A 12,998-nucleotide genomic window follows, 5' to 3' on the forward strand; every position below is an offset into this window, starting at 1 on the left:
ACATAAAAGACACCATTTCGAGCGTGGCCGTTTTCGTGCGGGTGACACGTAAAAGCACCCACTACACTCTCTGAGTGGTTGGCGTTAGGAAGGGCATCCAGCTGTAGAAACTCTGCCAAATCAGACTGGAGCCTGGTGTTGCCATCCGGTTTCACCAGTCCTCAGTCAAATCGTCCAACCCATGCTAGCATGGAAAGCGGACGTTAAACGATGATGATGATGATGATGATGTATACTGGATGTGGTGAATAAATTGTCAGCTAAATTACGCAAAAATGAAAATAACACTGACATCTCATTTTAGCAGATATATTTACTAAAATTACACAAAAATATCTTGAAATACTAAAGGGTAAATTTATTCAATAAAATCACCATTGGCTTCAACCACGGCCTCCAGACGACTTTGGAATTTCCTGCAACTCTTCTGGATGGTCTCCTTGTTTAAGTTGGTGAATGCTGCCATAATCCTTGCCTTCAGTTCATCTTTGGTGTTATAAGGAGTTTTGTTTGTCTCTCGCTCAACTGTGCCCCACACATAGTAATCAAGGGGGTTGCAGTCTGGGGAGTTAGGTGGCCAGGTGTTAGGGGTGATGTGGTCACAGACATTGTCTGACAACCATGACTGGATTCTCCTGCTTGTGTGGCAAGGTGCAGAGTCCTGTTGCCAGACATAGGGTCTTCTAGCAGCCACTCTCTTGACCCAGGGTCACACTACCTCCTCCAGGCACTTGATGTAGGCCCCTGTGTTGAGTCTGAGGTCATGTAGGAAGATGAATGAAGGCATAACATCACCATCACTAGTGATCACTCCAAACACCATGATGTTGACTGGATGTTTGATTTTTATCACTCTCGGGACATGTTTTGGGGACATGGCAAATCAACGGTTGTCCCATGTTCACCATCTGATCCTGACAGAAATTTTTCTTATCTGAGAAAAACCAAAGTATGTTTGGTTGGAGGGGATGCTTGAGTTTGTTCAAAAGCTTTGTAGTGTGATCTTTCTTGTTGTCTTGGGATAAAAATTGACCCTCTCATGTCCTGGATCTCACCATCAAATTCAGAAGTTCTTTTCTTATCAGAATGATCATAGTGGGTTTTCCAAGCTGCTGTACCTTTGTAATCACCATTAGATTCATCCAATGCTTTCCGAATCTTCTGCAAGTCTTCAGATTGACACCCAAACACTCTAAAATGTTTATATTGGAGCTTTGGGCGTGAATACCAAGCAGCACAGCATGTTGTTTCCAAATTTCTGGTAGAATGAATTGCGTCATGGTGCTGTTTTTCTCACAGAGGGTGCCCAACTGACCCTACTATACTGTGTAGTTGACAAAATCAAAAACATATGCGAAACTAAAAATATAAAATGGTGATAATTTACCCATTGCACACTGTATATATATGTTTGATGCTAAACAGTGTGTGTGTGTACCCTTCTTCTCTAGAATTCCATTGTATTAAAAGTTACATATTGTGTGTTGTTTCCTTATCCTTAAATTACACATTCCCAAACACAAAAATAAGCGTGCCAATTTTATTTGGCTGTTACCAAGAAGATAAGAGCTATACAGACCTGTTGTACTATGGACCATAGAAAATCATGAAATGAAGAAAAAGTAGATTCACTCCTCTAGTTCTTCCCCTACATCTTCTGTTGATATATCTAAACAGAATTTATACCATCAAAATCCAGCATTACTCATCTCACTCCTCTCTCCCGTTGTCATTTTTAATGGATTTCACTGCCCAGAAAAGTAGCCTGGGATTAAAGACTGTTTTTGTTTAGCCCAAGGACAATCTTGATTAAAAGGTGTTCTGTTGATACATACTCTTTTCTTCAGACAGTGTATCTAGTAATATATTCATTATTGTTGTTGTTGTTTAGCTTTTCTACTTATGTGCAAGCAGTTTAATTTTTTTCACTGAGTGTATTATTCACTATAGTGGAAGCGCAATGGCCCAGTGGTTAGGGCAGCAGACTCGCAGTCATAGGATCGCAGTTTCGATTCCCAGACCGGGCGTTGTGAGTGTTTATTGAGCGAAAACACCTAAAAGCTCTACAAGGCTCCGGCAGGGGATGGTGGCGAACCCTGCTGTACTCTTTCACCACAACTTTCTCTCACTCTTACTTCCTGTTTCTGTTGTGCCTGTAATTCAAAGGGTTAGCCTTGTCACACTGTGTCACGCTGAATATCCCCGAGAACTACGTTAAGGGTACACGTGTCTATGGAGTGCTCAGCCACTTGCACGTTAATTTCACGAGCAGGCTGTTCCGTTGATCGGATCGACTGGAACACACGACGTCGTAAGCAACGGAGTGCCAACAACAATTATTCATTGTGTCCTTCTCTTTATAAGATGGAAGAATACAAACATTGTTGCAATTTCAAGTTGGCTGAATGAGCACATAGAAGCTTTGAAAATTAAAATGAAGCCAAACCTACCAATGTTCAAGCTGTAAGCTAACAACATCAACCTCAGCAATCTGAGAGATCATTGAGAGGTTTTGAGTACTGTCCCTCATTCTTTGACTAATGCACACATTTATATATGTATGTGTATAGCAAAAGATTGAAGAAAGAAGACAGAAGGGGAAAGAGAAGTATCCCGAAGAAAACAGACAAGAGATTTAGGAGAAATGTAAAAGATGAAAATAAATAAAGACAATTATATCCTAACCTCCAGGCTGAGTTTTTTCTCTGTCGATTCCTTTTCTTGCAACTTTTTGTAATTCCTCTGAAATTAAAATATATATGAACATATAAGTGTGCATACATAAATACTTCAATATATATGAACATATGTTAGATGAATATATAGTTAAATGGAGGTAAAAACAAACGGACATATACAAAACGCTTAATACAGTTTTTGTCTTCTAAAGTCATTCACAATGCTGTGGTCGGTTCAAGAACTGCAAAGTGGGGCTGAACCTGAAACCACTTGGTTCCAAAATGAAAGTTTTAACTACGACAGAGAAAAATAGTGACACTTAATTATGAATACCAACAATAAGACTGAGGGAAAAGCCCCCTTTCCCCGAGAGTTCTAAAGAAACTGATAGAATAAGAGCTAGGCTTACAAAGAATAAGTCCTGAGGTCAATTTGTTCGACTAAAGGCGGTATTCTAGCATAACCACAGTCAAATGACTGAAACAAGTAAAATAATAAGTGTGATAAAGTGAGTTGAAAAATTTAGCTTAATTAAAACTATCCTTGCAATTTGATGTTAAAAACCCCCTCAATGGTAGTTCACAATCTAGAAGAAAGCAAGAACTGTAATTCTAATAATATTAGCTAATTCAAGTTGTGTACGTTGGTCGGCAAATTTTTGTACGAATTCATCTTTTACAATTGGAAAAAAAAAAAAAAAAAAAATCATTTTTTTTCCAGCAAGCGAAGTGATGCAAAGACCAATAGAGTAACGTACCTTGTACTGCACTCTAAGAACAGTGACGTCGAGTTGTATTTATGAAGAGTTCACTCCCTTATTTATAGACCGCGTCAAATAAATTGTTAGCATTAAAAAGTGGTGTGTGTGTGTATGTATCACGTTTTAACGGCCAATTTTCCATGCTGGCATGAGTCGGATGGAATATTTTTGAGGAGTATTTTCTAGTTGGATGTCCCCCCTTGTCACCAACCCTCATTTGTTTCCAAGTCATATTTCCCCATGATCAAACCTGGTTTTATGGAATACTGGAAATGAAGAACACCACTTGCATCACGGTGACACTCGTTTACAACTTACACAACATAGAAACAATAACACACATGCACAAACTCACACGCACATATATATATTCCATTATTCAATTACTTGTTTGTCATTTAACTGTGGCTATGCTGGAACACCAGCTTGTAGAGTTTTAGTCGAAAAAATTGATCCCAGGACTTATTTTTTTAAAAGCCTAGTACTTAATCAATCAGTCTCTTTTGCCGAACCACTAGGTTACGAGGACGTAAACACACCATCACCAGTTGTTAAGCACTGATGGGGGGAGAGACACAAAGACACACACACATAGATATATACAGAAATATATATGATGGGCTTCTTTCAGTTTCTATTTACCAAATCCACTCACAATGTTTTAGTTGGCCCCAGGTTATAACAGAAAACACTTGCCCAAGATGCCATGCAGTGAACCTGGAGCCACGCAGTTGGGAAGCAGACTTCTTACCACAAAGCCAGGCCTATATATATATATATATATATATATATGACAGGCTTCTTTCAGTTTCTCTCTACCAAATCTACTCACAAAGCTTTGGTTGACCTGAAGCTAAAGAAGTAGATACTTGCCCAAGGTCTCACACAGTAGGACCAACACAACTATGTGGTTTAGTGGTTGGGAGCAAACTATATGTGTGTATATATATAACCGTAAATATAGCTATTAATCCACATGGAATTGTTGCTATTGCTGGTTGTTTAACCACAAGTCAACCTCCATCAAGCAAACTTATCATCAAAGCATTCAAGTTGTAATCATCTCATTCTTTTAGTGGTATTTAGGACATATCATCAATGTGTCCTTCATAAGGCTTTGGTAGGCCTGGGTCTATAGAAGACACTTGCTCAAGGTGCTATGCAGTGGACTGAACCAGATCCATGTGTTTGTTGGGAAGCAAATTTCTTAATGCCTGCACTTATATAATAGCAGTAGTAGTAGTGATAGTAGTAAGTCTTTCTACTATAGGCACAAGGTCTGAAAGTTTTGGGTATTTATTTTATTGACCCTGAAATGATGAAAAGTAAAGTCAACCTTGGCAGAGTTTAAACTCAGAACACAAAGACAGAAGAAATGCTGCTAAATATTTTGTCCAGCATGCTAATGATTTTTCAAGACTGCTTCATGAGACCATAATGATAATACCTCTTTCTAATTTTGGCAAAAATTCAGCAATTTTTCTAAAGGGAAAAGAGAGTTGATTACATTGACCTCAGTACTTGACTGATACTGTATTTTATCAACTGTAAAAAATGAGAGGTAAAGTTGACCATGGCAGAATTTGAACTGAGAATTGTTGCTGCAATAGATGAAATGCTACCAAGAATTTTGTCCAGTGCAGTAACAATTATGCCAGCTCACTGTCATAATAATAATAATAATAATAATCCTTTCTATAATAGGCACAAGGCCTGAATTTTTTTTTTTTTTTTTGGAGGGGGACTAGTTGATTACATTGACTCCAGTGTTTCACTGGTACTTATTTAATCGACCCCAAAAGGATGAAAGGCAAAATCAACCTTGGCGGAATTTGAACTCAGAACTTACAGACAGATGAAATGCTGCTAAGCATTTTGCCCAGCATGCTAATGATCTTACCAGATTGCCACCTTTATCGTAATAATGAGGATGATAATAATAATCCCTTCTACTATAGGCACAAAGCCTGAAATATATGAGGGATGGAGAAAGTCGATCATATTGACCCCAGTACTTGACTGGTACTTAATTTATCGACCCTGAAAGGATGAAAGGCCAAGTTGACCTCGGCGAAATTTGAACTCAGAATGTAAAGATGGACAAAATGCCATTAAGCATTTTGCCTGGCGTGCTAACGGTTTAGTCAGGTCGCCGCCTTAAATGATATTATTAATAATAATAATAACCCTTTCTATCATAGGCAAAAGGCCTGAAGCTTTCGAGGGAGGAGGCTACTCAATTACATCAATCCCAGTGCTCAACTGGTACTTATTTTAGAGACCATGATAGGATGAAAGGCAAAGTCAACCCTACCAGCATTTGAACCCAGAACGTAGATCCAGATGAAAATGTTGGTAAGAATTTTGCCTGGTGTGTTGACATTTCTGCCAGCTCACCATCTTAATCATAATAATCCTTCCTATTATAGGTACAAGACCTGAAATTTTTTTTTGTGGGGAGGCAGTCGATTATACTGACCTCTGTGCTTAACTGGCACTTAGTTCATCAACCCTGAAAAGATGAAAGGCAAAGTGAACCTCAGCAGAATTTGAACTCGGAACATAAAGATGGATGAAATGCTGCTGAGCATTTTGTCTGGCATGCTAATATTTCTGCCAGTTTGTTGCAATAATAGTAATAAAGGTTTCATATTTTGGCTCAAGGCCAAAACAATAATAATACTAATAAATATAAAATAAATTAGAAAACCACACCTAGAAGGTAGTATTTGTTAGTTCTCATTGAAGATTAAATAGATTTGATATTGTTTGTTAAATGATTAGCATTATCTCATATTATATAACCAGTGAGAAACCTAACTACTTCATGCTTCATATCTTAGCAACAGCATTGGATGCTTATTCAATGTGCACTGTTCTATTTATCTAAGACTTCAATATATTTATCTCACTCAAATATGATAAATCAAGTCAAACAATAATAAATTTTTTTTATATATAATTAGAACTATATATATATATATGTGTGTGTGTGTGTGTGTATAAATAATACAGAATGGGGCAAGGATGCAAAACATCCAGACAGTTGACCTGTCCTTGTTTCCCTGTATCGTCTATCTGGATGTTTTGTGTCCTTGTCCCATTCTGTTTTATTTATACATATATATATAGCAGCGTACATACACCTTGTCTCATATATATATATATATAAGCAAAACATTCAAACACTGAGATTTGAAATCAGATGTCACTACTGTTCATATCATCTGTGGATAAATTTTAAAATTGATGATATCACCAGCAGTAACATAGGTGGATCGCAGATGTAATAGCATTAAATAGCTATGAATTATAAATTTTCACAAAGCGTAATGATGCTTAACAAGCATTTACCTGCTAGAAATAAGAGCTAAAGTCTTAAATTAATCCACCATACCACACCAAGATAACAGAGAAAAACAGAAAGAATTAAAACATTTAATAGTACAAGATAAAAATATTATGCAATTAGGAATATCCACAAACCAGGTTTGGGCTTTTGGGTATTTAAACCCTGAGCCTCATCAGTGTGGCCTACTGGGTAATAATCCATAACTGTCACGTTAAATATATATATATAAGGGTGAAGGCACATGGCTCATTGGTTAAAGCGTTGGGTTTACGACCATGAGGTAGTGAGTTTGATTCCTGGATCAGGTTGTGTGTTATGTTCTTAAGCAAGACACTTTATTTCATGTTGCTCCAGTTCACTTAGTTGTAGAAATGAGTTATGACATCACAGGTGCCAAGTTGTATCAGACTTTGCCTTGGATAACATCAGTGGTGTGGAGAGAGGAGAGTAGTATGCATGGGTGACTGCTGGTTTTCCATAAACAACCTTGCCCACACTTGTGCCTCGGAGTGGAACTTCCCAGGTGCAATCCCACAGTCATTCATGACTGAAGGGGGTTGTTTATCTTTTACCCTAAATCTTATACTATAATAAGAGCTGCATCCATCCGTCTGTCTAAAGCCATCAGTAATTAGAGGAAAAGAGGGAATGAAATAGAAAGTTTGGTTATTTTTATACCTCATGCTGTGTAAATAAGATACAAGTATTGTGATGCCTGACTGTATCCGTCTGGGCGAAGCCATCAGTAATTAGATAGAGCCATGATTCCCAATGTGGGGCATGGTAATATTTTGGAGAGGCATGCATAGGGTTATGTTGAATTTATACCGTTTCTAAACAATGTTTAGTATACCAACAGAGAAAAAGGGCAATTCGAGAATGAGTTATTAAAAAAAAAATTCTTTACATCCCTTCTGTGGACAATTTTATCAAATTTTGGACACTTTAGAGACAACAGGTCGTTTTCATCATATTCATAAGATCTGATGTCACTAAAGAGGGAATAGCTTATTTCCTTTGATTTAGCAGTATGTGAAAACATGTAGGTAATTAGTGGTAATTGATTTTAGTGGTATGTGAAAACATGTAGGTAATTACAAATGCGCATGTGTATATGTGTTTGTATTTGCGTGCATGAGTGTATGTAGTATAGAACTGGTCAGTACTGAAAGCAATGGCATCTTCATTCCCTATGGAGAAGTAAACAGGAGACAGACTTATGTGTGCAGGTGTGTCTAAAAGTATTGACTCTTATCTCTTGACAAAAATCTAGGTACACAAGAAAAATGTGGTGCTGCAGAGTATGGCGATAAATGGTGTGAAATGGAGTGGAAGTAAGGAGTGGTGTCAGTGAAGGAAGAGAAAGAGGCACAGACAGGCAGATAGATAGATAGACAGACAGAGATTTATGGTACTGGCAATGCACATATACACACACGTATATATATATATATATATATATATATATATATATATATATATATATATATATGAACAAAGATAAAAATTAACAGGTCATTTTATTCCCACCAGTCAGTTTGTGAATTCAGCAAAAAGGTAAGATAAAACTTCCATCATTGATACAAAGGCTTTTGCATTTGAGAAGATTCACGGAAAACTTTTTGTTTCTTTTTGAGCATATTTTCCGAAAGTTTATACTGAAATCTTTTTGAAAAAATTGTTGAAAAAATTTGCTTGAACTGAAATCTCTTCATGCTTGATTCAAGCAAAAAAAAGATCGTCCATATTCAGAGGAATATTTAAAATTTGGATTTATACCTGCTATCCACAATAAACTGTCACCAAGTTATGGGAAAAAAACTCAGTGCACACTCAATTGTTTGGGACGAGGCACCTATGTGTCATCGTTATCTATTTAAAGCGCTGAATTGAACACTGAAGGATATAATGAACAATGATTTGATCTTTGGTGGCAAATTGATAATTTTAGGTGGTGATTTCTGTCAAATTCTTCCAGTGGTTCGAAGAGCACAAAGGCCTTCTCTAATTGGAGCATGTTTGAAAAAAATCTGTAATTTGCACAAATGCAAAGTACTTCATCTCACCACTAATATGAGAGTGCAAAACTGTCTCTGCAATGATACCACCACCTCTCAAGCTCGACTGGCATGTCAATCAGTTTGGTTATTGCAAATTGGTGATGGAAGAATCCCCAATGTTCAAAGACAATTATATGATGATGTAATAGAGATTCCTCAGCAATTTCAAGTCAACAGCAAGGAGGATTTGATCAACCATGTCTATGAAGATTCAGAGGTTAATTTTAACGATGCCTAATGGTTATCATCACAAGCAATATTGACAACAAAGAATGAAGAAGTTGACAATCTAAATAACCACATAATCCAGAAATTTCCAGGTGAGACATATACTCTGAAGAGTATTGATTCTGTTGCAGAAGATCAACAATCTGCACTCTATCCTCCTGAATTTCTGAATTCTCTTAATATAAGTGGCATGCCACCTCACATTATCAAATTAAAAATGGGTGTTCCTATAATGTTGCTAAGAAACTTAGATCAGAGAAATGGGCACTGCAATGGTGCACGTTATAGAGAATTATTGGTGTCAAATAATATGACCAATGCAAGTAAAATAACTGGTGTTGATGCAGGATGCACACTTTTCATTCCCCGCATTATTCTGCAACCATCTGATACAGATTTGCCCTTTACTTTGAAAAGACGCTAATTTCCAGTGAGACCTGCTTTCGCGATGTCTATAAACAAAAGTCAAGGACAAAGCCTTTCTAAGTGCAGCATATACATGCCTGCGCCCGTATTTACTTATGGCCAGTTATATGTCGCTCTTAGCAGAGTTGGGGATCCAGTGAATCTTAAAATATTTGCTGATCAAAAAGAATTTACCAGATCAGGAACAAGTAGATATCATAATGAAAATGTAAGAAGACTTATGCGTAATGTTGTCTACATGGAAATAGTGTATGTAAAAAGTATTTGCCTATGTAAAAAGTATTTGCATAAATAAGAATATGTAAATATATTATCAAATTATATCTTTTGTGTATTTCTCAAACAATAGCTGAATTAATTTGAAATGTTATTCTAAACATAGCATTGTTTTTTCCTTATTGACGGGTCATGTACTAGTATAAATAAAATTAATGATTAGCATGACTGTCTTCTGGGTGAAAAGGAAGATATGTGTTGTGACAACTGTGGTTTAACAAATGAAAATCAGTAATGTAAGTTAAGCATGCAGTGCCTCAGGGGCAAACTGTGAGAGACACTGAAAGACATTTACTCTTATACCAACAAGTGGTGTTCCTTGCCTGACCTGTAATTGTATCTGTGATGCTGACTTTGACCTAAGAAGTCACAGCAGAGTCTACAAATTTTGACTATGTAATACAATTGTCTCTCACAGATTTGAGAGATTATTATTATTATTATTATTATTAAAGCAGTGAGCTGGCAGAAACGTTAGCATGTTGGGGAAAATGCTTAGTGGCATTTCATCTGTCTTTATGTTCTGAGTTCAAATTCTTGCAAGGTCAACTTTGCCTTTCTTTCATCCTTTCAGGCTTGTTAAATTAAGTACCAGTGAAACACTGGGGTCAATGTAATTGACTAGTCCTCTCACCAAAAATTTCAGGCCTCCTGCTTTTAGTAGAAAAGATTATTATTGTTATTATTATTAGCAATGTAAGTTAAGTAAAATGGTTCCAACTAACAATCAAAATTCCAAATAGTAACAAGAAAAAAAAAAGAAAAAGAAAAAGAAAGAAATCCAATGAAAAGAAATTTCTGTAATTCCATAGTGAATGTTTGCCTACTTCAATAGTTACCAACTCCATTTCATAGTTGAATGATTTTACAGCTAGATGCCCAGAAATGTCTTAACAAAAATATAAGCCCTGAGTAAAGCAATGTACTAGGACCTCTAGAATTTATTCATTGACAGAAAGCTACAGCATACATAGATTAGCACTGGCCCCCTACACTTGTGTGTGTGTAAACTGAAAGAAGCCTCTCATATATATAAGATGATATGCATGTATGTGTGTGTATTTATTTTCCTATCCCTGCATGGGTCACACAGATACGTCATTGAAGCAAATGGTTTTGAAGGTGCAAGTGAGAATATGATTCATTGCCTATCGCAACCTCTTTGTACATACAATTGTAGATATAAACAAACACAGACACACACACATGTATCATCATCATCGTTTAACGTCCACTTTCCATGCTGGCCTGGGTTGGACGGTTCAACTGAGGACTGGCAAGCCAGAAGGCTGTACCAGGCTCCAATCTGATAGGGCAAGATTTCTACAGCTGGATACCCTTCCTAATGTCAACCACTCCGAGAGTATAGTGGGTTCTTTTTACATGCCACTAGCATGATGGCCAGTCTGGCGGTACTGGCATTGACCACACTTGAGTGGTGCTCTTTACGTGCCACCGGCACAAGAGCCAGTCAGGCAGCACTAGCAACGCCCATACTTGAATGGTGCTTTTTATGTACCAGTGGCCCATTCCTAATGCTAACCACTCCACAGGGTGTACTGGGTGCTTCTTATGTAGCACCATTACCAATGTTTTTTATGTGGAACCAACACCAGTGCTTCTAATACGGCACAGGAACCAGTGCTTTTTATGAGGTACCAGCACCAACAGGATCACCAGGTATCTTGCAAGACAAGAATTCCTCAACTGGGGAGTGGGGAGAGTAGTACTGAAGGGGGTGGGTGGATTTAGCTGCTGTTTCTAGTAGACCATGTAACCTTCATTTGTTGACCCATAATTCTCCAAACCAAATCTCAGTCAAATAATCTCCATCAAATAACACCCCACTATCTTATAAAAAATGGAAGGGTATACTGTATACCATATTTGAGCTTTTTGACTTAGTCATTGGACTGTGGCTATGCTGGAGCACTGACTTATTGTATCAGTCTCTTCAGCCGAACTGCCAAGTTGTGTGGAAATAAACAAACCAGCACCGCTTATCAAGCAGGATACACACATAACTAGTTTCCACACAGTTTCTGTGTTCCAAATCCACTCACAATGTGTTAGTCGGCCCGGAGCTATAGTAGAGCTACCCTCGGTGCTGTGCAGTGGGACTGAACCAGGAACCATGTAGTTGCAAAATGAGCTTCTTCATCACACAACCAAGAGATGATATGATCACAACTGGATCATCTTTGGTCATAGGACAGCCTGAACAGGACTGACCAAGAGATAAACAAGCTTCTCAAGGCTTAGTGAGAGTGTTACTATTTTTAGAATTACCAACAACAAACGAGGTGGCGGTGGTGGTTGTGCTTTTCACAGTCACTCAATCTACTAGAAATAACAGCCAGTTCTTATAAAATCACACCATGCCACCTTAAAAGTATATTAAACAATGCAGCACTATATAGTCTGAAAGTGGAAGCACATGGTCTAGTGGTTAGAGCAGTGGACTCACGGTTGAGGGATTGCGGGTTCGAATCTCAGACAGGATGATGTGTGTTTATGAGTGAAACACTTAAGCTCCATGCGGCTCCTGCAGAAGGTAATGGCGAACTTCTGCTGACTATATAAAATCATCCTTGTTTCAACGTCCACGTTTCCATACTTGCATGGATTGAATGGAGTTTATTGTGGCTGATTTTTCTATGGTTGGATGCCTTTCCTGTTGTCAATCCATACCTGTTTCCAAGCAATATGTAACATGTTTCCGTAGAATACTGGAAATGAATGATATTCGTTTGTAACAATTGATACAAGGACACACACACACACATAAATGTATGACAAGCTTCTTTCAGTTTCCATCTTCCAAGTTCATTGACAAGGTTTTGGTTGGCCCAGGGCTATAGTTGAAGACACTCGCTCAAGTCGATGTGCAATCGGATTGAACCCAAAACCATGTGGTTGGGAAGCATGTATAGGTAAGACAAAAATGGTTATACATTAGTGTGTGTGTGTGTATATATATATATATATATATATATATATATATATACAACTTACGATGAAAGTAAACAAAGTTTGTTTTAGAAGCGTTGAGATGTATTGAAGGATATATATATGTATGTATGTATGTATGCGTGTAAGATTTTGTCCCTTCTCCAATTGCTAGATGTCCATTAAATTTGAAATCTTAATTGTTGATATGACATGGTATGTCATAAGTGTCTGTATATTGTACTTTTTGTCATTTTGGTTATAAAAT

At 37.4% G+C, this 12,998-nt stretch overlaps 1 protein-coding gene across 1 annotated transcript in view; it reads right to left on the minus strand.

Annotated features, from left to right (window-relative positions):
* The window catches only part of LOC106868891 (small integral membrane protein 20-like), a 21,615-nt gene that overhangs the window by 2,243 nt on the left and 6,374 nt on the right, over positions 1–12,998 (minus strand). Inside the window, exon 2 of the mRNA XM_014914351.2 lies at positions 2,686–2,742. Within this exon, the coding sequence (XP_014769837.1) occupies positions 2,686–2,742 (57 nt within the window). The remainder of the gene's footprint in view (positions 1–2,685; positions 2,743–12,998) is intronic.

The sequence above is a fragment of the Octopus bimaculoides genome, chromosome 7 (genome assembly GCF_001194135.2).
Source record: "Octopus bimaculoides isolate UCB-OBI-ISO-001 chromosome 7, ASM119413v2, whole genome shotgun sequence".
NCBI lineage: Eukaryota > Metazoa > Mollusca > Cephalopoda > Octopoda > Octopodidae > Octopus > Octopus bimaculoides.